We start from the raw sequence: 25,554 nt of genomic DNA, 5'->3' as shown, positions 1-25,554 counted from the left end.
GCAGACGCACTTTCTCGGGGTGTCATCCGCAAATCCTTGTTTCCTGTTGGTGCTGGTTTCTTCTTTGTGAAGAACAGGAGCGGTGAACTGAGACCTTGTATTGATTATAGGGGTCTAAATCGTTTCACGATTAAGAATGCCTACCCGATCCCTTTGATTACAGAGTTATTTGACCGGCTCAAGGGAGCAACGGTTTTCACTAAGCTTGATCTGAGAGGGGCTTACAATCTCGTGAGGATTAAGGAGGGTGACGAGTGGAAAACTGCGTTTAATACCAGAACAGGCCATTATGAGTATCTCGTAATGCCTTTTGGCCTTTGTAACGCCAAGTTTTCCAGGAATTTAACGATGTCTTTCGAGATTTGTTGCAGTTATGTGAGGTGGTTTATCTCGATGATATCCTCATATTTTCCAAGTCCCTGGAGAGCCACCACACAGATGTCTATCGTGTGCTTCAGAAATTAAGAGAGAACAATCTCTATTGTAAACTGGAGAAGTGTGAGTTCCATCGGGAACAGGTTAAATTCCTGGGCTATGTCCTTTCCAGTGCTGGTTTTTCGATGGACCCAGAGAAACTTTTGGCAGTCCTACAGTGGCCTCGACCCATGGCGTTACGTCGTATGACGTAAGCTTATTACTAAATGCGTAGGGCGGAGCAGGATGACGCGCTGACGTTACCTCCAGTCATTGCTCCTACTTCCAGCAGGACGGGTTTGTCCGAGTGTGTTCGGCCGACACAACGGACTTCAGGCTTGCATTTGGAGATAATTCTGTAAGTGTGTTTCTGTCTGTTCTTATTGAATAAATGTTAAAGGTTTTACACGATCTGAGTTTTCCAATTTCTGTTACATGCCATCATTCCATCTGAACCGATCTGTTTCATGAGATTATCTGAGGTTCCAGCGGCAGACCAGCACGGGAGATTTTACTCTTATCACAGCTGGCATGCTTTTCATGATCCTCCGTAATAGGGGATCATGTCCTTCTGGTAAGGAGTAACCCCTTCCATACCGGTGGTGGATCACTCTTTTATGTTACACAACTATTGGAGATCGTTTTGTGTGGACTGTTTTGTTTTTTCCTCTGTTTTGCAGGGGTGGAAGATACCTGCTGTTAGTGATTGCAGAGACTTCTAAGTTTTTTTTCGCATCACCTAAATTAAGTTTGGTCATCACAGATCACCTCACTAGTGAACACAGAGACTTTATAGGATTCATTCATTTATTTTCTGTTTACTTTATATTTTTCAAGTTTGATTTTTTGTGCATCAAATAGATTTAGATTAGATTAGATTATTATAGGTTATTTAGATCAAACATTTTACATGATGATTGATCGTTTCAGGTCATGATCCATGTCTATTCACTAGCACGATTCATATGTCGTTTTTACCAGACCCGAAGGGCCTGGTATGGAATTTAGGGGGACTCCCACGCATTTTTTTTTTTTATTTTGGTTCGGGGTTCCCCTGTGGGGAAATCCCATGCCGTTTCTATCAATGAACTTTTATGTGTATTGTCGGACCGACAATTCATTAATAGCCGCGAGTAGTTTTAAATGACTTTTCTTTTTCCTACATCACGGGACACAGAGCCTCAGTAATTACTGATGGGTTATATAGGTATCACTAGGTGATTGGACACTGGTCACACCCTAAACAGGAAGTTCAATCCCCTATATAATCCCTCCCCTTGCAGGGATACCTCAGTTTTTACGCCAGTGTCTTAGGTGTTGGACATGTAAAGATGTCCTGTGCTCAGCTCCAAAGGGAATATTCTATATCCTATACTGGGGCAAGCCAAGCGAACCGGATCCATTTCAAAGTGTTCTTTCTAGGCCGAATTGAATGGTACCCGTGCCTCGTGTCCGAAGAAACGAGGTTTTACCTGTAATGCTTCCTCTTTTTAGAGAGCTGGACCCCGCATATCAGAAAATGGTTTTTCTAGCCTTATTTCTTGCCAGGTGCTTTACAGGCCCAGAACTGTGGATCCCCCTATCTGTAGGGGGCCCCAGTCTCTGAAGGTTTTTCCAAACGGAGCCCACCGTGAGAGGTGAAGATTGGGTCTGTGTAACAGAACTCTGTGGCTGGATAAGGTAAGGGAGATTCCACAGAATTTTTGAGTTCTAGTAGGTTTCTCCTTTGAAGTAAATGCATGCTATGCCTATTGTTGCCACCGGGGGCTGCCAAGAGCACATACCTTCTCATGCTGATGTCTGTCTCAGTGTTTCACGCTCCACAGCTCCTCCAGCCGAGCTCCAGGTAGGATGGGATGGGGGGCGCTCCTCCGGGTGATTCCGCCCAAGAATAGGGGGGGGCCGCAGGTGGTCGGTGAGGCGGTAGTACACCGCACTGTCACCGCCGCCGCCGCCATTGCCATGTGCAGGCCCCATCACTGCCGGCCTCTCTCCTTCCCCACCCCCAGCCTTTTCCTCCATTCTTGTCAGAACAGGAGGGTCGGCTCGTGCGGAAGCGCACTTTTTTTGAAAAAACTAGGGGGGGGGGTTGAGTGGGGGGGCGGAGCGTCAGCGCGCTCAGACGGCCGGCTGCATGGCTATAAGAGGCACACTTTACAGGTGCACACAGTCTTTGGAGGGACACAGAGCTGACGGTCGCATGTAAGGTGGGACACAGGCATTCTCCTAGGCAGCATTTACTAAGGTAACACTAGACTGGGCATTTGGTAGCAGGGCTTTTGCAGGACTACATCGCTCAGCAGTCACTGTTCATTTGTGATACCTCCGCCTTGATGCTTTGCACTATGGGTAGAAGAGGTTCAAATACCCCAAGAACCAGAGGCTCTAGGGGATCTCCTTCAGGTTCTTAGGACTCCCTTTCTGCAGCACCTTCCCCCCCTTAGGGGCCAGGGACGGCTAGCCAGGGAGAGCCATTGGGGTCAGGGGCTACACCTGCTTCTGGCACTTCAGCCCCTGTATACATTACGCAGGAGGTTTTTTTTTCCTCAACCATTAATGGTTTAGAGGAAAGATTAATGGCCATAATTGCATCTTCACTCAGTGGAAGAAAGACGCACCAGGCCTTCCTCTGTTTCCCAAGACCCTCAGGAAGGAGCTCTGGGATAGGGGAGAAAAATCCCTTTCAGAGGATCGGAATGGGACGGATGATTCCTTTTCTGAGGAATCAAGTGGAGAAGGGCCCTCTTCGCTTCTCAGAATGAGAAAGCCTTTAGTACAGATCCTTGCTGGATTGGTCCGCTCCACATTTAAAGTACCCGTATCTGAATCAGTTAAAGAACCCTCTACTTCTTTGGGGTCACTGAAGCCTCCTCAAACAGCACATGCTTTTCCTGTTCATAATTTACTTGAAAAAGCTCATTTATTCTGAGTGGGATCACCCAGGTAAACGTTTTTTCCGCCTAAAAAGGTTTTCAACACTTTATTATATGGAAGAAATGTTTATAAACATGTGGGGGATACCGGCCGTTGATGCCGCCATTTCCTCTGTAAATAAAAGTCTGACTTGTCCTGTAAACAAAGCTCAGATGCTCAGGGATCCCGTGGATAAAAAGATGGAATCCCTTATTAAAGGATATTTTCTCCTTAGCAGTAGTTCAACCTGCAGTGGCAGCGATCAGAGTCTGTCAATACTTAAGAGACCATGTTAAGCAGGTCATCAAGGTTTTACCTGAACAGCAGGCCCAGGGGTTTGCTAACCTTCCTTATGTTTTGCTGTTGATGCCATTAGATATTCTATCATGCAAACCCCTCGTCTTTCACTTGGTTTGGTGCATACGCGTAGAATCTTATGGTTCAAAGATTGGTCAGCTGAAGCACCATGTAAGAAACTTGTGGCTGGATTTCCATTTCATGGTGCAAGGTTGTTTGGAGAAGACTTGGATAATTATATCCAAAGGTTCTCTAGTGGGAGAGCACTCTCTTACCTGTTAAGAAGAGGAGTAAGTGTCCCTCTTTCAAACGGACTCTTTCCCCAGTGCCAAGGGCATCAGCCTCTAGGCAGTCGCGACGGCCTCCTCCGTCGGGGACAAGAAACATGAGTCAACCCCAGGGACAAGGAAGTCCTGGGAAGAAGCCTGCTAGACAGGACTCCAAGGCCTCTTTATGAAGGGGCGCCCCCGCTCGCTCGAGTGGGGGGAAGACTGCTACAGTTCTCAAAAGCTCTGGCAGGAGGATTTCAGGACAGATGAGTAATCTCCACGGTAACCTTAGGTTACAAACTGGAGTTCCAAGAATTTCCCTCTCCTCGTTTCCTCGGATCAAATGTCCCCAGAGATCCAGAGAAAAAGCAGTCGCTCCTTCTAGCGTTAGAGCGGCTTTTGTCGCAAGAGGTCATTATGGTGGTTCCCACAAAGGATCAAGGATTGGGCTTCTATTCCAACCTTTTATGGTCCAAAAGCCAGATGGGGATGTCAGACCCATTCTGGATCTAAAGGATCTGAATCGATTCCTAAGGATTCGGTCCTTTCGCAGGGAATCAATTCGGACAGTAGTCTCCATCCTGCAGGGAGGAGAATTTCTGGCATCGATAGACATCAGAGATGCATATCTGCAGGTGCCCATTTTTTCCTGCTCATCAAAAGCTCTTACGCTTCGAGATAGGAGGGCGCCATTTCCAGTTTGTGGATCTGCCTTTTGGACTAACCACTGCACCTCGAGTGTTTACAAAAATCTTGGCTCCTCCTCTGGCCAGATTAAGGGCTCAAGGTATAACTGTCATAGCATACCTAGATGACCTGCTCTTGATAGACCTGTTGGTAGCCTGTTTGAACGGAAACTTGAGGACCACAGTCTAGTATCTGGAACACCTAGGTTGGATCCTCAACCTTGAAAGATCTTTCCTAAAACCAGTAAGAAGACTGGAGTATTTGGGTCTGATCATAGATACAAGCCAGGAAGAAGGTATTTTTTCCTCAGGCAAAGATCACTGCCTTAAGGGAGCTGATTCTGGTAGTCAGGACCAGGAAGGGTCCTTCTGTCCGCCTTTGTATGAGGCTGCTGGGAAAGAGGGTAGCTTCGTTCGAAGCAGTTCCCTATGCTCAGTTTCATTCAGAACTGTTGCAACACAGTATCTGTCATGGTTATGCAATAGCGGTTGTTTGTCAGCTTACCTGTTTCCATGTGTTCATCTCCAAAGACCAGCTGTCTCTCACCTGACTGCTTTTATTAACTCTCCTCTAGCATGGCTCCACCCCAGCTCCTATCAGAGAACTCTATATTAACCTCTGTACTGCAGGTCAGCCCTGCTGATCAACCTTTGTGTGTTTGGCTTCCTGTTCCTGCCTGCCGTGTGCTCTACGTTTGTTTCTGTTACCGACTTTGGCGTGTTCTCTACTATTCCTGTCTGCTCGTGACCCTGACCTCTGGCGTGTCCCTGACTATTCCTGTTTGCCTGTGACCCTGAACCTTGGCGTGAACTCTGTTGTCCTTGTCTGCTTGTGGCCCTGACCTTGGCTTATTCCTTTACTATCCCTATCCTCCTGTAGCCTACTGTGGGTGTGAGCTGGGGGACCCTGGGGGCCGCGACCTGGAGCCAGTTGCAGCCCAGTCCATCCTCACCTCTAGAGGCTTTGGTGAACACCTGCTGGCTCTTAGACTCCGCGCCCCAGGAAATCCTACGCTCTAGCCCCGGTGGGATCAGTGTTGGTGTCCCAGCAGCCCTGCCTTCCTTACCACCCGGACTCCCATCCGCAGCAGTCAGCCGTAGGGTCCACTGCCTTGTGGTGCACTCCTGATCCCAACGGTGTGCATCTGTCACCCAGCCTCTAGGTGACCTGACAGTATCCTGTCGGCCTGGAACAAGAGGGTTCAGGCATTAGATTTTTCCAATGCACCTGTCTCATGCAGTGCGTCAGTGCCTCAATTGGTGGTTAATACCCGAAAGCTTGCAGAAAGGGAAATCCTTTCTACCGGTCACCTGGACGGTGGTAACAACGGATGCCAGTCTTTGGGGTTCCGGAGGAGTTCTGGAACAGTCTGTAGTCCAGGGGGTATGGTCCAGAACTGAGAGGACTCTACCCATCAACATTCTGGAGATCCGCACGGCATATCTAGCTCTAAAAGCCTGAACTCTAAGGCTACAGGGTTGCCAGTCAAGATCCAGTCCGACAATGCCACAGCAGTGGCTTATATCAATCATCAGGGAGGCACCAGGAGCCGAGCTGCTCAAGGAGAGGTGAACCAGATCTTAGTCTGGGCAGAGAAGCAGGTGCCATGCATATCAGCAGTCTTCATTCCAGGGATAGAGAACTGGCAGGCGGACTATTTAAGTCGCCAGCAGTTACTTCCAGGGGAATGGTCTCTGCATCCCGACGTCTTTTGGGCCATATGCCAAAGATGGGGGGTTCCAGATGTAGACCTCTTTGCATCCCGATTCAACAAAAAGATACACAGATTTGTGGCAAGGACAAAGGATCCTCTTGCATGCGGGACAGATGCGTTGGTGATTCCATGGCATCGGTTCTCACTGATTTATGCATTCCCGCCTATTCTGCTACTGCCATGACTCCTTCACAGGATCAGGCAGGAAAGGAAGTCGGTACTTCTGGTAGCCCCCGCTTGGCCCAGGAGGACCTGGTATGCAGAAATAGTAAGGATGATGGTGGGTTCCCCGTGGACCCTACCATTAGGCCCAGACCTGTTATCTCAAGGTCCAGTGTTCCATCCTGCCTTACAAACGCTAAATTTGACGGTTTGGCTATTGAAACCCACATTCTGAAAAATCGTGGGCTATCAGGTCCTGTGATATCTACCTTGATCAATGCAAGGAAGCCAGCTTCCAGAGTAATTTATCATAGAGTCTGGAAAGCTTATGTATCCTGGTGTGAATCCAGGGGTTGGCATCCCAGAAAATATGTGATAGGTAGAATCCTCGATTTTCTACAATTGGGATTAGAGATGAAGTTGGCCTTGAGTACCATCAAGGGCCAAGTCTCGGCCTTATCAGTATTGTTTCAACGACCACTTGCTTCGCATTCTTTGGTCCGAAACTTTATGCAGGGGGTGACGCATCTAAATCCTCCGGTTAAGACGCCCCTAAACCCCTGGGACTTGAACTTGGTTCTGTCTGTTTTACAGAAACAGCCTTTTGAACCAATACGTCAGATTCCTTTGGTCTTGTTGACAAGGAAGTTCATTTTTCTGGTAGCCATTTCTTCTGCTAGAAGAGTATCAGAATTGGCAGCTCTTTCCTGTAAAGAGCCTTATTTGATTATACACAAGGATATAGTGGTACTGCGCCCTCATCCTAGTTTTTTACCAAAGGTGGTTTCAGATTTTCATCTAAACCAAGACATTGTTCTGCCTTCCTTTTTTCCAGATCCCTGTTCTTCGGAAGAAAGGTCACTACATTCTTTGGATGTACAGTAGTAAGAGCAGTCAAAGCCTATCTGGAAGCAACTGCTCAAATTCGCAAAACGGATGTTTTGTTCGTGCTGCCAGAGGGTCCCAATAGAGGACAGGCAGCGTCAAAAGGTACCATTTCTAAATGGATTCGACAAATTGATTATTCAAGCTTACGGTTTGAAACAGAAGATTCCTCCGTTTCAGATCAAGGCACATTCGACAAGGGCTATTGGTGCTTCTTGGACAGTGCATCACCAGGCCTCTATGGCTCAAATCTGCAAGGCCGCAACTTGGTCTTTAGTTCATACATTCACCAGATTTTATCAGGTGGATGTGAGAAGGCATGAGGATATCGCCTTTGGGCGTAGTGTGCTGCAGGCAGCGGTACAAGATCCTCATGTCTGATTACACCCTACTTGGTTGTGGTTCCCCTCCCATCAGGTAGCATTGCTCTGGGACATCCCATCAGTAATTACTGAGGCTCTGTGTCCTGTGATGTATGAAAAAGAAAATAGGATTTTTTATAACAGCTTACCTGTAAAATCCTTTTCTTTTGATGTACATCACGGGACACAGAGGTCACGCCCCTCTTCTTATACACTTATATTGCTTGGCTACAAAACTGAGTTATCCCTGCAAGGGGAGGGATTATATAGGGGATTGAACTTCCTGTTTAGGGTGTGACCAGTGTCCAATCACCTAGTGATACCTATATAACCCATCAGTAATTACTGAGGCTCTGTGTCCCGTGATGTACATCAAAAGAAAAGGATTTTACAGGTAAGCTGTTATAAAAAATCAAATTTTTTTGCTTTGAAATGTCAGACTGTTCTAAACACGGGAAACATGCGTTCCTTTACAGGCATACAATAGACACTCCCAGATAAGAAATTTAAAGGAATATTACACTTTTATTGTTTCACTTTAAGCATTATTAAAATCACTGCTCCCGAAAAAACGGCCGTTTTTAAAACTTCTTTTTGCATTGATACATGTCCCCTGGGGCAGGACCCAGGTCCCCAAACACTTTTTTTGACAATACCATGCATATAAGCCTTTAAAATTAGCACTTTTGATTTCTCCCATAAAATTTTAAAGGGTGTTCCGCGGCTTTCGAAATTTGTCGCGAACACCCCAAATTGTTCGCTGTTCGGCAAACTGGCGAACAGCCAATGTTCGAGTCGAACTCATGTTCGACCCGAACATAAAGCCCATGCCTAGTTGGCACATCCTGACCCTACGTTACTTTTTATCCTTGAGGTTAATGCTTCTGAGACTGGTGTTGGCGCCCTTCTGTCTCAACGTCCTACCTCTGAGAGTGCTATGCATCCTTGTAGCTACTTTTCCAAGAAATTGTCACCTACCAAGTGCAATTACGAGATTGGTGACAGAGAGCTGTTGGCAATCATTTTAGCCCTGAAAGAATGGAGACATCTCCTCGAAGGTACCACTGTGCCGGTTCTCATTCTTACTGACAATAAAAATCTCACATTCTTATCTGAGGCTAAACGCCTCTCTCCCAGAATGGCGCGATGGGCTCTTTTCTTGTCAAGTTTCAATTACATTGTCTCATTCTTACCCGGTACTAAGAATGTAAGGGCTGACGCCTTGTCACGACAATTTTCCTCCACTTCCAAGTTGAAGTCGGTTCCGGTTCCTATGATTCCTCACGATCGTATTCTGGCTACGGTTCGCACCAGTCTTTCTTCTCCTTTGGGTGACAAAATTCTTGCTTCTCAGGTCGATGCTCCTCCTGAGAAACCTTGCGACCGCTGCTTTGTCCCAGAGTGTCTCCATACTGCTGTGCTCCAGACTTACCATTCTCCCAAGACAGCTGGCCACCTTGGTAAGAATCAACTCGTTTGGGCCATTTCCCAACAATTCTGGTGGCCTAGTCTACGTGCTGATGTAACTGCCTTCGTAGCTGCCTGTTCCGTGTGTGCTCAGAGTAGGACTCCACGACACCTTCCAGTGGGCCTCCTACAACCCATACCCAATGGAGAGAGGCCCTGGACACACCTGTCTATGGATTTCATTGTGGAGCTGCCCAACTCCCAAGGCAACACAGTTATCATTATGGTGGTTGACCGGTTCTCAAAGATGTGTCATTGTACTCCACTTAAGAAGCTGCCCACTTCTAAGGAACTGGCTTCCATTTTTGCTCGGGAGATCTTTCGCTTACATGGGCTACCCAAGGTGATTGTCTCGGACAGGGGTAGTCAGTTTGTGTCCCGGTTCTGGCGAGCCTTTTGTGCACAGTTGGGAATTCAGCTTGCTTTCTCCTCTGCGTATCACCTGCAGTCTAATGGGGCCGCAGAATGAGCCAATCAGTCCTTGGAGCAATTCCTACGTTGCTATATTTCTGACCATCACAACAACTGGTCAGACCTATTACCATGGGCAGAGTTTGCTCACAACAGTGCCTTGAATTCTGCTTTCTGATTGTCTCAGTTTATGGCGAATTATGGTTTCCAACCTTCCATGTTGCCTGACTCGTTTGTTCCGCAGAGTATTCCTATATTTCTATGCAGAGTATAGAGGAGCATCTCCGTGATCTTTGTTCCACTTGGGCACAAGTCCAGGAGGCTTTGCGTCATGCTAATGATAGGTACAGACTCCATGCAGATGCCTGCCTGCGCCTTCCTACCAGGTTGGGGACAGGGTCTGGCTGTCATCTTGCAACCTCCGACTTCGGGTTCCCTCACTAAAGTTTGCACCTAAGTTTATTGGGCCTTTCCATATCCTTCGCAGGATTAACCCAGTGGCTTACGCGTTGGACCTTCCTCCCAGTATGCGCATCTCAAATGCGTTTCATGTCTCCTTATTGAAACTGTTGGTCTGCAACCGCTTTACCACCTCGGTGCCACGTCCTCACCCTATACAGGTTGAGAATCATGAGGAATATGAGGTACAATCCATTGTTGACTCCCGTAGGTTCTGTGGGCACATACAGTACCTGGTGCATTGGAAGGGGTACGGTCCGGAGGAACGCTCCTGGGTCTCATCCTCGGACGTACATGCTCCTGCCCCCCTCTATGATTTCCATAGACGTTTTCCCCTCAAGCCCAGTGGTCCTACGAGGGGGAGGGTCCCGCTCAGCTGTCGGCTAATTGCCAGCTCTCATCTCTCTCCACAGTTAACCAGCTGTTGTGGATCTGCTCGTCAGTCCGGCTTACTTAAAGATCTCTAGCTCACTTCATTCCTGCCTTCGCTGACATCCCTTCTGGCTCCTTATCCTGCTTGCTGTTCCTCTACTTGGATCCCTGACTTCTGGCCTGGCTGATTACCCCATCTGGTTACTGAACTCTGGCTTGGCTGATTACCCAATCCGGTTACTGGACTCTGGCTATGCTTTGACTATGCTTACTCTATTTACCTTTTTATTTTTATCAATAAACAAGTGTGATTTCACTGTACTTGTGTCTCGGTCTGGTTCATGGTTTCTGACAAGAAGACCGTGTGAAGACACACTCCGGCATCCAACCTGATGGTGGATGTCGGATGCCGGAGTGTGACTTCACACAATCGTTGTGGTGACTGTCAAAACCTACATGCAGTATTGTTAATATTCCGCCTATATTCTTATTCTGTATCTTACGATGCATGTACGCTATTAATAAAATGTATCTACTTATAATGGAATTTTAGTGCCTTAAAAGTCCAGTTAGGGGATATTTCTTCTTTCTGTTTAGCTATTTGGATGCGGCACATCTCAGAGACACTTACCGATAATTAACATTGTCTGTCATTATATTAATACGCTTCCTTCCCGGAAATGCCGGATCACGTACATGTACGTGATCTGGTGCAGAGTGGTGGCCCTGCCGCAGTACAGTGGGGACGGAAAGTATTCAGACCCCCTTAAATTTTTCACTCTTTGTTATATTGCAGCCAGTCATTGCTAAAGTCATTTAAGTTCATTTTTTTCCTCATTAATGTACACACAGCACCCCATATTGACAGAAAAACACAGAATTATTGACATTTTTGCAGAGTTATTAAAAAAGAAAAACTAAAATATCACATGGTCCTAAGTATTCAGACCCTTTGCTGTGACACTCATATATTTAACTCAGGTGCTGTCCATTTCTTCTGATCATCCTTGAGATGGTTCTACACCTTCATTCGAGTCCAGCTGTGTTTGATTATACTGATCGGACTTGATTAGGAAAGCCACACACCTGTCTATATAAGACCTTACAGCTCATAGTGCATGTCAGAGCAAATGGGAATCATGAGGTCAAAGGAACTGCCTGAAGAGCTCAGAGACAGAATTGTGGCAAGGCACATATCTGGCCAAGGCTACAAAAAAATGTTTGCTGCACTTAAGGTTCCTAAGAGTACAGTGGCCTCCATAATCCTTGAATGGAAGACATTTGGGACGACCAGAACCCTTCCTAGAGCTGGCCGTCCGGGCAAACTGAGCTATCAGGGGAGAAGAGCCTTGGTGAGAGAGGTAAAGAAGAACCCAAAGATCACTGTGGCTGAGCTCCAGAGATGCAGTCAGGAGATGGGAGAAAGTTGTAGAAAGTCAACCATCACTGCAGCCCTCCAACAGTTGGGGCTTTATGGCAGAGTGGCCCGACGGAAGCCTCTCCTCAGTGCAAGACGCATGAAAGCCTGCATGGCGTTTGCTAAAAGAAAACACCTGAAGGACTCCAAGATGGTGAGAAATAAGATTCTTTGGTCTGATGAGACCAAGATAGAACTTTTTGGCCTTTATTCTAAGCGGCATGTGTGGAGAAAACCAGGCACTGCTCATCACCTGTCCAATACAGTCCCAACAGTGAAGCATGGTGGTGGCAACATCATGCTGTGGGGGTGTTTTTCAGCTGCAGGGACAGGACGACTGGTTGCAATCGAGGGAAAGATGAATGCGGCCAAGTACAGGGATATCCTGGACGAAAACCTTCTCCAGAGTGCTCAGGACCTCAGACTGGGCCGAAGGTTTACCTTCCAACAAGACAATGACCCTAAGCACACAGCTAAAATAATGAAGGAGTGGCTTCACAACAACTCCGTGACTGTTCTTGAATGGCCCAGCCAGAGCCCTGACTTAAACCCAACTCTCTGGAGAGACCTAAAAATGGCTGTCCACCAACGTTTACCATCCAACCTGATGGAACTGGAGAGGATCTAGAAGGAAGAATGGCAGAGGATCTCCAAATCCAGGTTGCATCTTTCCCAAAAAGACTCATGGCTGTATTAGATCAAAAGGGTGCTTCTACTAAATACTGAGCAAAGGGTCTGAATACTTAGGACCATGTGATATTTCAGTTTTTCTTTTTTAATAAATCTGCAGAAATGTCAACAATTCTGTGTTTTTCTGTCAATATGGGGTGCTGTGTGTACATTAATGAGGAAAAAAATGAACTTAAATGATTTTAACAAATGACTGCAATATAACAAAGAGTGAAACATTTAAGGGGGTCTGAATACTTTCCGTTCCCACTGTATATTTACATGGAGTGGTCTACAAGCAGTTAGGGAATCACCAGGGTGGTGTTTTGATATTGTTTTACAGCAGCCCCAAAGTGAGATTGTGTTCCAGGGAAATCAACAATGAACATGTGGAAGTTAAGGCATTGTCCACTTATACAAGTTTTATGGCACATATTTTAGTTTTTCGTTAGTTTAATGAGGCTTTAAAAGTATTAAAATTACATCTTTTCATCTTACTTTTTTTATTTGCAACAAAAATTAAACTCACCATGTAGAAGAATGAGATGTGGTCTATTTTTGAATCCATTTGATCTTTATTGATGTGATAATTCACTTTCACCAGCTGATCAGAATCACATGGCAGAGTGTCTGTTATAGTTTCCACTTTCAATAGGCTGTTGCTCTCAGAGTAGAAGGGACTGATCCACAATAAGGCGTCTGAATTCATAAATTCTTCAAAATCTTCCTCAGATTCCACTTCAGCCCCGGACGATTTTACCCCCTTTCTGACCAGAGCCCTTAATACTACATTTTCTTTCCAAAAATCTGTATTGAGTGCAAAATGAGTTAACCTATCTTCGCTGGTCTCTACTGTCATCAACGTTTTAATGTCATCATTGTGATCAAGTAGTTGCAGCACAACAGAGACATTAGCCAAGGGTTGCTTTTTGCCATCAACAATGGTAATCTGAAAAAGAGAAAGGGGTAAAATGTATCGGAATGTTACCCTGTCTGACACCCATTACAGTGCAATCTTAATTATACAGTACAGGACACAGGACTTGTATTTATAGACCATTGGTTATATGCAGGATACCTTCAACCAATTACAAAAAACTTGCTATAGATACCATAGAGCACATATGTCAAACACAAGGCCCATGGGCTGAACCGGCCCACCAGGCCTCGTCACGTGGCCCTCTCGTCCAGTTTTGCAGCCAGATCAACTCTATTGCTCCACCTCCGGGTCCCACCCTTCGCTCCTGCTCCTTGCTGTCACTTGTAAACACAGAGCTTTGTTTTCAGCAACTTCCGGATGTAACAGATCCCTCACAGAGGGGCACGTTGGGGATAGCTCTCCTGAATGTGAGAGTGAGAACCATCTCCCTGCAAGGCAGCACCGCCTACCCTGGGAGGCAGCGGCGGCCCGTGCATTGTGGGCGCATGGGCGCCGCCCCCCCAACACCTCCGCCGCCCTCCCTATTCATGTGCCTGGCCCCTTTTAGGACGCCGGACACATGAATTACTATGGCGGAGATAGGCAGGGGTATGTATTTTGAAGCACGTGATTAGAGCCAGAGGCTCTAATAGGCTTCAAAATAGGGTGGGCTCGGGGCACAGAGCACTGAGTCCCGATCCCACCCTGTTGTGTGGCATAGCAAATTAATTTTCGCTATTTTCACACTAACGTTCCTCCCTGACAGTCAGCAGGCAGGTCAGTGAGACCTGTCTCCCAATTGGCCAAAGCATTAGGTGATCCTATTGGATGCCTAACGCTTTGGCGGAAGAGGACACATGGCAGAGGAAGAGAGCCGCCGAGCAAGAGAGCCACCGAACCACCGAGCAGGAGAGCCGCCGAGTAAGAGAGCCCCCGAGGAGGAGAGCCCATCACTCCAGGAGAGGAGCGGTAAGTGCTGGGGGGGGGGGGTTAGTGAAGTGATGGCTGAATTTACTGGGCACAAGTGGTTACATTTACTGGGCACAGTGGCTGCATTTACTGGGCACGGTGGCTGCATTTATTGGGCACAAGTGGCTTCATATTATGGGCACAGTGGTTGCATTTACTGCGCACAAGTGGCTGCATATGATGGGCACAAGTGGCTGCATTTGATGGGCACAAGTGGCTGCATTTACTGGGCACAAGTGGCTGCATTTACTGGGCACAAGTGGCTGCATTTATTGGGCACAAGTGGCTGCATATGATGGGCACAAGTGGCTGCAAATGATCGCCACAAGTGGCTACATATGATCGCCACAAGTGGCTGCATATGATGGGCACAGGTGGCTGCATATGATGGGCACAAGTGGCTGCATATGATGGGCACAAGGGGCTGCATTTGATTGGCACAAGTGGCTGCATATGATGGGCACAAGGGGCTGCATTTGATTGGCACAAGTGGCTGCATATGATGGGCACAAGTGGCTGCATTTGATGGGCACAAGTGGCTGCATTTACTGGGCACAAGTGGCTGCATATGATGGGCACAAGTGGCTGCAAATGATCGCCACAAGTGGCTGCATATGATCGCCACAAGTGGCTGCATATGATGGGCACAGGTGGCTGCATATGATGGGCACAAGTGGCTGCATATGATGGGCACAAGGGGCTGCATTTACTGGGCACAAGTGGATGCATGATGGGCACAGGTGGCTGCATTTGATGGGCACATGTGGCTGCATATGATGGGCACAAGTGCCTGCATTTAATGGGCGCAAGTGGCTGCATATGATGGGCAAAAGTGGCTGCATTTGATGGTCACAAGTGGCTGCATTTGATTGGCACAAGTGGCTGTATTTGATGGACACAAGTAGCTGCGTATGACGGGCACACGTGGCTGTGTATGACAGGCACAGTGGCTGTGTTTGGCGGGCACAGTGGCTGCATTTGATGGGCACAATTGGCTGTATTTGATGGGCACACGTGGCTGCATATGATGGGCACAAGTGGCTGCATTTACTGGGCACAAGTGGCTGCATATGATGGGAACAAGTGGCTGCATATGATTGTCACAAGTGGATGCATTTGATGGGCACAAGTGGCTGCGTATGACGGGCACAAGTGGCTGCGTATGACGGGCACAGTGGCTGCATTTAATAGGCACAGTGGCTGCATTTGATGGGCACAGTGAGGCTGCAATTGATGGGGGGGGTTCAGTATTTTTCAGTTTGTTTGCGTCCCCCCAAAAAATTTTGAGCACCCGCCGCCACTGCTGGAAGGTATAACAGAGCCAAATACTCGGGTAGTAGAGAGAGCCACCTATACAGGGCAGTACTAGAGAGACCTATATAAGGAAAGGTAGGAATGACTAGAGATGCAACAAAGCTTTGAGGGCTGGTTGGTGTTGTCCACTATGCATAGCGCATTCTTTGCACAGCGCACCCCTGAACTCTGCATTCTGTACACAGCACACCCCTGAACATTGCACTCTGTATACTGAGCGGTCGTGAACTTTGCACTCTGTACACAGAGCACCTCTGAACCCTGCACTCTGTACATAACACACTCCTGAACACTGCACTGCACCTTTAAAAAGTTTAGATACATAATTTTACAGATACAACCGACCTTTTCAGGGCAACCATACTGCTTATGCGGCACGCAATGAAATTGAGTTTGACACCCCTACCCTAGACCACACTCATATAACCCTTAGCATTCGACGGGGGGGGGGGAGCCAGAAGTGCTGGCGGGGACCCAAGAAGAGGAGGATCCAGGCTGCTCTGTGCAAAACCATTGCACAGAGCAAGTAAGTGTGATATGTTAGTTAAAAAAAAATTCTAACTTTACAAACACTTTAACTGATGCGGTGCCCACTAATTCTTGTCTTGCAGCACCTGACTATCCACAGCCAAAACAATCCCCTATGGTCACTGAGAGGCATCTTGTTTGTTGTGCAATCCTGAAAGAGTTTAAACCCCTCCTAAGCTTTTTGCTGAGCTTTATCCTTTTAAAAATAATTTTTTAAAAGGATGAAGATGAAATGAGCTGTTTTGGTAGTGGATACTGCCATTTCAGTTCTCAATAAACACCTTACAGTTCCTATTGAGGACATTTACTCTTTTAATGATTCTGTTGATCCTCTTAAAGGCCTTCTTTGCCCTGCCAAGTCCAGCCTTTCAGCCTGCAATTGCCGCCCTGTCTATTTGTCAGACTATCACTAAATAGACAAGACAAACAAATTGAGATCACAGCCCTGTCTTTGATGACTACGCTGATGCCCTCAGCCTTATTGCTCTGTGTGGATGCTCTAGAATGTTCCTTATCTCTGAGCATATGTGCATGATATTTTTCGGTTAAAGGCGGAGTCTGCTAGACCTGCTTGTAAAAAGTATCGTCTACGCATGCCTTTTAAGAGTGAACATCTATTCAAGGAATCCCTTGACAAATTCATCAAGGAAGTCACTGGTGGAAAGGTAATCCTACCCCCCCCCAAGAAAAAGCCTTGACTCTAGTATAACAGATGTTAAATGCAGAGGCTATCCCAGCCAACCCACTCCAAACTTATATTACTCCCCTTTTACCCATTAAAGGAGACCACACCATTTCTGGAGTATTTATTGGCCGTAGCAGCCCCCTTATTAAATTTCTATAAGATAACATATTTGAAACAACAACATCTGTTAACCTCAACTGGTAATGTTGGTCTATGCAGGACATCCTTCCCCCCCAGCACACATCACGATCATCCACCATGCACTGCGGTATCTTCAACTGAAAATAGGCCTCCAGCTGACAAGCTAGCTCAGAGACAACCAGAACGCAGCCCGCAGTGCACCCATTTATCAAAATTCCAGCTAAATAACATCAGCTGGAATACACCAACGGGCCCATACTAACGATGAGTCCCGCATTCACCTTATCTGGGGGGGGTTTCTTCCTTTACCTGCAACGACCAACACCCGCCAACTGCCACGACTTTCTAACAAAGGTCTCTGTAAATAAAAGCATGTTAACAATACAACCAAACTTATTACAGGGAGGGAGGGTGGGAAGCTGCTTCCTATTCTCACACTGATGCTGGGGAGGGACCTACTATCTCTTACTTTCCTTCCAATTCCTCCTCTTCCCCTTTAGCCACCAATCCTATCTACTTTTACAAATCCCATTATTCCCCTGTTCACCCAGTCATGTAAGCCCTACGTTTATTTTCTTTTAGGCATTACTCCGGGCTTCTCTTGACTCTAGTATAACAGATGTTAAATGCAGAGGCTATCCCAGCCAACCCACTCCAAACTTATATTACTCCCCTTTTACCCATTAAAGGAGACCACACCATTTCTGGAGTATTTATTGGCCGTAGCAGCCCCTTTAATAAATTTCTATAAAATAACATATTTGAAACAACAACATCTGTTAACCTCAACTGGTAATGTTGGTCTATGCAGGACATCCTTCCCCCCCAGCACACATCACGATCATCCACCATGCACTGCGGTACCTTCAACTAAAAATAGGCCTCCAGCTGACAAGCTAGCTCAGAGACAACCAGAACACAGCCTGCAGTGCACCCATTTATCAAAATTCCAGCTAAATAACATCAGCTGGAATACACCAACGGGCCCATACTAACGATAAGTCCCGCATTCACCTTATCTGGGGGGGTTTCTTCCTTTACCTGCAACGACCAACACCCGCCACAGCAGGCAAGGGTACAACCTACCCTTGAGCGCGCCTCCACACCCTTAGTGCTCTTTCAATGCCATCCTGAATGCCTAGGGCCCACATGTCTATCCCCACGTCATTGAGGTGTACCCCATCATCACGAAGATAACGCCAGGTATCCACCTCTAACTCCAGATGCCTGATGGCCAGCCCCCCATTCTTCACCACAAACTTGCTGACCTCCCTATTAACTTTTTTCCTGGCCTTGTTGACCCTCTCCACCGATCTAGCCCATCTCCATGTGGTCCTGGCAGTAACATGCGACCACACAATCAGCATGTTGGGAAAAGCAGCACGTAGGCGCAGAAAATCAAATTTGATATCCCGCGTGATATTTAGCTTTGACCTAAGTCCTTAATCATTCCCCCCTACATGTAGCACTAAAATGTCCGGGGGCCTGTACAACCGAGCAAAGCGGTGTACTTCTGGCACAGTTCTGCTCCAAAGCATCCCAGGGGCTCCCAACCATTTAATGCAAGCCTCCCTTCTGGAAATGCCCAGCTGTCTACCCGCAGGTCTAACATCCGCCCTCCGTGCTCCCCAACAGACATATGAATGTCCCATAATCCAGACCAACCCCTGTGGACAACCTGCAAGAGAAGAAAACAAAAACACCAACCACTATGACACATGATTCATTTACACACATCACACAAACCCATGCCGACAACTCCTTATCACCGCTCCACTACACCCCTAACAACTCAGGCCTGACATATGATTTAAACCTTCTTGACTCCCACCGCCCAATTCTCTTAATGGATTCCTCATCCAGACCCCATCTCACTGCTTCTGTAGCCGCCCCTATCCTAAATGAATGTGACGAAAACTTCAGATCCCCCAAGCCCAATACACTCAAGCACTTCTTAAACACTGAAATAAACTGGAACCTCGACAACGATTCCCCGTTCTCATGCATTAAAAAAGAGCCCTTCCCCTTTGGACGGACCTCCATAAACTTTTTAACAGTTGAAACTGGGCACAGTGGGGACCCGGGTATCGCAAAAACCATTATCCACTTGACCTTTCCTTCCTGATCCGTTTTAGACTTTTTTACCCGCATAGACAACCTGTCCGCTCCGCAAATGACATCTTCATTTTTTTTCTTGGACGGACTAACGAGCTCCCCAATCCTGAATGCCCCAAAGAATGCCAGGGCAAACGCAGTTCTGAACAGCAACGTTTCATAACTTGATGAACATGTTTCTAGTAATTGCCCAAAAAGCCTACCCAGTAAATCAGAAGACACCGGACGCCTGCTATCCTCTCCTATAACCCTTCATGGCCTGCCTGACCCAAAATTCTTTTGTAAAATCTTGTTCTCCCTGCAACTTGAACCAAAAAGCAAGGCCCGCCAATTTTTTCCCCTATGCTGACACCGACACTCCATCCTCCAAGTTCCTATATACAAAATACATCACCAACAGCCTCCGATCCGGTGTTCCATCTGGCCCCCCAACTTGTGTCAAAAGTGACTCCCATTCTGACCACACCTTGTTATACACTGCCCATGTCGCTTCACTTACTGACCGTCTGATCCAGCCAGAGACGACTCCAATGCAATCTTCCACAGTCCCGGGGGACAAGGGACCCCGTGCGTATCCGCTGCAGGTGCCAATTCCCGGAACCTGTCCCACTGAAAGCGAGACAGCGCGTCAGCAATGACGTTTTCTACTCCTAGCAAGTGCACTGCATAAATAAACACATTCAATTGCATGCACCGAAGAACTAAGTGCCTCAACAATCGCACCACCGGCGGGGATGCCGCTGACACCTTGTTGATAACCTGAACCACCCCCAGATTATCACCATGGAAGCGCACCTTCAGATCCCTGAAAGATGCTCCCCAAAGCTCCACCGCCAATACCACTGGAAACAACTTCAGCAGCACCATGTTCTTTAACAACCCCGCTTCTTTCCAAGAGTCTGACCATGGCCCCGCGCTCCACTTCCCTTGGAAAAAGGCCCCGAAACCTGTGGATCCTGCCGCATCCGTGTATAACTCTAGATCAAAGTTACTCACCGGCCCTGACATCCACAACGCCCTTCCGTTGAATTGTTCCAGAAACAAGTGCCATATCCGCAGGTCATCCCTATGCTCCTTCGTCAATCTTACAAAGTGCCTCGGAGACTCCACTCCCCCTGTGCTGAACGATAGCTGCCTGCTGAAAACCCTGCCCATGGGAATTATGCGACACGCAAAATTCAACTTACCCAAGACAGACTGTAATGTCCTAAGTTGTACCTTGCGTAGTCCTATGATTGCCCTGACTTCCGGCTGCAATGCCCTCAACTTGTCCTCGGGCAGTCGGCATTCCATCGCCTCCGAATCCAACACTATGCCCAGGAAACTAATCACCGTAGTCGGTCCTTCTGTCTTCTCCGGCGCCAGTGGAATCCCAAAGCGTTCCGCTATATGTTCCAGCGTTGTAAATAGCATCGTACACACTTCGGATGAAGGCGGGCCTATGCACAAAAAATCATCCAGATAATGGATGATGGAATTTACCTCTGCAACTTCCCGGTCCACCCATTCCACAAATGAACTGAAACGTTCAAACAGTGCACATGAAATAGAGCAGCCCATTGGCAAGCATCGATCCACATAATACGCCTCTTGCCAGTGACAACCCAGGAGGTTAAAACTGTCTGGGTGGACGGGAAGTAATCTGAAAGCAGCCTCAATGTCTGTTTTCGCCATCTTAGCCCCTCGCCCATAACGTCTTACCCAAAAAACTGCCGCATCAAAAGATGTGTACGAAACTGCACACATCTTTGGATCAATAGCGTCGTTAACCGAGCCTCCCTTGGGGAAAGAGAGGTGGTGAATGAGCCGATATTTCAGCTGCTCTTTTTTGGGGACCACTTCCAAAGGCGAGACCACCAGGTCGGGCATAGGAAACTCCGAGAAAGGCCCTGCCATCCGCCCTAAAGCAACTTCCTTCCGTAGTTTCTCCGAAACCACCTCAGGATGTTGCAGCGAGCGCTGAACGTAAGTTCCTGGCCATAGGGGGAGATACCCCCAAACTCACCGGTATCCTAAAGCCTTCCAAAAACCCCTGGCCCAGAACCTGCGCTGCCTCCCTATCAGGGTATCTATCTAGAAACGGACGCATCTTTTCCACCCTCACCGGCGTCCTCCCTTTTGTTTGCAGACTCTCCAGTCCTTCCTTTGCCTTGTTTAAAGCAGGTGGGCTCCCCCGCAGCCCGAGCATTCATGCTTGACCTTGCAGTTCCCCCCGAATTTGCAAGTGCCCTCGTTATATTGCCAACAGACTCCCTTTTTCCTTGCAACCGATTGTCCGGGAGTAGCTGACCCACCGGCCCCACCTGGAAAAAACTGATTAGGTGCCCTCGCCGATGTCATCAGACGCATCCATAGACTGATGTCCTTGTGATCCCACCACAGGGCCGGGCGTATCGCCCTCCGCAGACGAAACTGTTCGTCATATCTCAACCATGCCACTCCCCCGTAGACTCTGAGAGCTTCTCCTATCGCATCCAAATAACAGAAAAGCGCGGAGCAATGCTCCGGGTTTTTCTCCCCTATTATGCTGGCCAAAATAGCGAAAACCTGCGGCCAGTTCTGAAACGTCCTAGGTATGAGCCTGTACCTCCTCTTCTCCTCATCCTCTTTCTTATTGTCCTCCGGTTTTACCCTATCCAAGTTGAACTTCTCAAGGGGTAGAAGGGAAAATATCTCCACATATTCCCCCTTCCAAATCTTATCTCTTACCTCCTGTTTCAAATGAGCGCCCAACGGGCCCTCAAAGCACACATAAAATTCACACCGGGCCGCGTCTGCCAACCTGATCATGTCTTGTTTTTTTAGCTGCCCCCTCTGACCCCCCTGTTTTGTCCCCCGCCGCCTGTTCCACATCCGTAGTAGGAGTAGCCACCAAGGTGTCCACCACCGCGGGCGACGGATTTCCTGTCGATGGTCCTGGCAGTGACTGTGGTACTGCCTCCCCTGACCCCCCCCCACTAGGAGCCACCCAAGCCCTTGCGGGCATAACAGCCCCGCTAACCTCAGACTCAAACCTAGTCACTAATTACTTCAGACCCAACAGGAACCCCTGCAATCCACCCTCCGCCGCGGCGTAGTCGTGGACCTTCGTGGGCAGAGGTGGAACAGCGGGGGGAACCCCCTGCTGTAAAGGGGCCCGAGTCACACCCCCCGTGCCCCCCCTTCCTAACTGCTCAAACCCCTCCTCCTCTAAACACCCCAAAATAACAGTGGACTTACCGGGCTGCCTTGAAGACGTCCCACCAGCCGATGGTCCCGCCTCCATCGCTGACCTGGTTCTGTGCGGTTCTTCCTCCTCTGACAGGGAAAGTTCCCCTTCGGATCGATCCGCGATCAGCTCCTCCGCTGCAATGGATGGCCCTCCAGGGGATCCTGCCCTGGATGCCGGAGATCCGCATCCCGCTTGGCCACGCCTCCTCCCCCCTGGCGACTTGCTTGCTGCTTTTCGTGGGCCTTTTGTGCTGTCCCGCTCTCGCAGATCCGGTGCGCCTGCCGTTTCCTTCGTCCCCCGCATCCTGCTTGAGCACTGGGACCCGCCGGCTGAGGAATAAGCTGGCCCGGCGGCCGTGGCTGCGATCCTCCCCCGCCGAAGCCCCGCCCCCGCTGCGACTAAGCCAGGGGAGGAGCCCGAAAACTCCATGTTGGGCCGCATGGCTGGTCCGTCCTGGGAACCCGATATCCCGGAGGGCCCTCCCATCGATCCTGGCCTCTGCTTCTGTAACCTCCCAGAGCCCCCCCCGCACCGGAACCGCCACTCTTTTCCCAGGAGGCTCTGAAGGGACGCGAGGGGGGCTACTCGCCTGTCTCTGTGCTCTGGGTGGGGAGTCAGGGGAGAATCGATCCGGCGGACGGGACGGCCGCACCCGGGCCGACCCCCTGCTGTCTGTAGGTGTCTTCACCCCCAGTACCTTGGCAACCTGGTCCTGCAGCCATCGCTCGCCTTTCACCCCTGCTGCGGCCTGCAATTGTCCCATCAGCTCCTCTAGGGATGACATGCTTCCAAGCTGCTTCCTATTCTCACACTGACGCTGGGGAGGGACCTACTATCTCTTACTTTCCTTCCAACTCCTCCTCTTCCCCTTTAGCCACCAATCCTATCTACTTTTACAAATCCCATTATTCCCCTGATCACGCAGTCATGTAAGCCCTACGTTTATTTTCTTTTAGGCATTACTCCGGGCTTCTCTAAAGCTGGCCATAGATGGTTTAAAATGTGTCTGGTTCAGCAGGGCCTGGCTGAATTTCAATCATTATGTGGCTGTCCCTGTTTAACAGAATTTGATTATTAGATCGGCTTCTGTTGAAGAGACAAACTAGAAAACTTATATCAATTAGCAGTTGCAGCCAATTGGCTGCATTTACTGATCTGTGTGCCTTCTTCACTTTTTACATTCCAATCTGCCAGCTTCAGACCAAAAGAATGGAGATTTAATGATTATCTTGCACCAACTTCAGGCCCCTTTCACACTGAGGCACTTTGCAGGCCCTAAAGTGCTAAAAATAGCGCCTGCAAAGCGCCCTGAAAGAGCCGTTCAATGCACTCTAATGTGAAAGCCCCAAGGGCGTTCACACTGGAGCGGTGCGCTTTCAGGGCGGTCTAAAAAGTCCTGCAAGGCGCATCTTTGGAGCGCTGTAGGAGCGGTGTATTTACCGCTCCTAAAGCGCCCCTTCCCATTGAAAACAATGGGGCAGCACTCCAAACCCTCCTGCAAAGCGCCGCTTTGCGGCGCTTTGCGGGCGGTTTTAAACCTTTTTCGGCCGCTAACGGGGGTTAAAATTGCCCCGCTAACGGCCGAATAGTGCCGCTTAAATGACAGTAAAGCAGCGCTAAATATAGCGCCGCTTTACCGCCCGCGCCCGCAATGCTTCAGTGTGAAAGTAGCCTTAAGCACAAGGAATGTTGTACCAGTTCCTTTAGAAAAAAGCTTTCAAGGGTCCTATTCACAGTTTCAAAGCCAAATGGGGGTATCCGCCTAATATTAAACATGAAGGTTTCTTTGTGTACCAGATTTCTGGATGGAATTAATGAGATCTGTCCTTGGAATTTCTGACATCAGTAGACACACAATGTGCCTATCTACACATCCCCATCTTTCCCTCACATCAGCACCTTCTGCATCCTGCTGTAGCACTGTTAAGTTTGTTTCTGCATGAGGTTTCTGGTAACCTCCTTAAAGGCAGTTCTCTTTGTTCAGTTTTACTTCAGACCTCTTCATTCCAATATACTCACATCATTAAACAAGCAAATCCAATCTTTGGATGGCCCAATTGTTTTGTCCAGCCTTGTCCAGACTGGTAAAACTCTCCCTGACATTTTGGATATCCAATCCATTCCCTTATGTTTGAATACAGTACAGTCCCCTTCTCTCTGTGTTTCGATCATTCCTTATTCCTTGCTAAAAAAAACTGGAGTCTCATGGAGTGGTCACGGCTTGATGGGTTCACACTAGGAGAGGCTATCAACAAGCCATTTACACCTATTTGTTTAACCACTTGCCTACTGGGCATTTTTACCCCCCTACCTGAGCAGGCCAATTTTCAGCTGTCGCATTTTGACAGTTGCGCATTCATGCAACGCTGTACCCAAACAAAATGATAATAATTTTTCACATATACAGAGCTTTCTTTTGGTGGTATTTAATCACCACTGGGTTTTTTATTTTTTGCTAAATAAACGAATAAAGACCGAAAATTTGGAAAAAAAAAATGGTCATAGTTTGTTATAAAATTTGGGAAACAGGTAATTTTTCTCCTTCACTGATGTGCGCCGATGAGGCTTCACTGATAGGCACTGATGAGGTGGCATTGATGGGCACTGATAAGCTGCACTGGTGGGCACTGATAGGCAGCACTGATGGGCACTGATTGACACCACTGGTGGGCACTGATTGACACCACTGGTGGGCACTGATTGGCAGCACTGGTGGGCACACATTGGAAGCACTGATGGCCACTGTTTGGACTGCACTGATAATCAGGGCACTAATAATTAGTGCCTTGATTATTAACGTACATGTCTCTTTTAGAGAAGCTGGTTCGATTATTGGCTCTTTTCTCCTCTCCTCATGCTGTCAGCAGAGGGAAAGGAGTCCCGATAACCACCGTCAATTAACATCCATGATCATCAGCTCTGACTGGACACAGATGATCACGTGGTAAAGAGCTGCTGATTGAGGTAAAGAGACAATCTGTGATCAGCAGTGTCCTCTGGACACTGTAATCACAGAGTGCGCCGCCTTTGCCCTGCAGTGGGCGCAAGGCAGACGTGATCACAGAAGGTTCTCATATGACGCCCTCCCAGAACTTGCCATCTGTGCTGTAGCCATCATTAATCTATAGCGTATTTGGAAAGTGGAAAGTGCCCTTTTAAAAACTAACACATGCT

The 25,554-nt window shown here is 48.1% G+C and overlaps 1 protein-coding gene across 1 annotated transcript in view; it reads right to left on the bottom strand.

Annotated features, from left to right (window-relative positions):
* LOC141105853 (alpha-2-macroglobulin-like) overlaps positions 1–25,554 on the bottom strand; it is a 368,197-nt gene that overhangs the window by 237,857 nt on the left and 104,786 nt on the right. The window contains exon 11 of the mRNA XM_073595997.1: positions 13,028–13,447. Within this exon, the coding sequence (XP_073452098.1) occupies positions 13,028–13,447 (420 nt within the window). The remainder of the gene's footprint in view (positions 1–13,027; positions 13,448–25,554) is intronic.

This window comes from Aquarana catesbeiana, linkage group LG08 (genome assembly GCF_042186555.1).
Source record: "Aquarana catesbeiana isolate 2022-GZ linkage group LG08, ASM4218655v1, whole genome shotgun sequence".
In the NCBI taxonomy this organism is placed as follows: Eukaryota; Metazoa; Chordata; class Amphibia; order Anura; family Ranidae; genus Aquarana; species Aquarana catesbeiana.
Note: the sequence above shows the minus strand (reverse complement) of the source record. Positions and strands in the feature narration are given on the sequence as shown.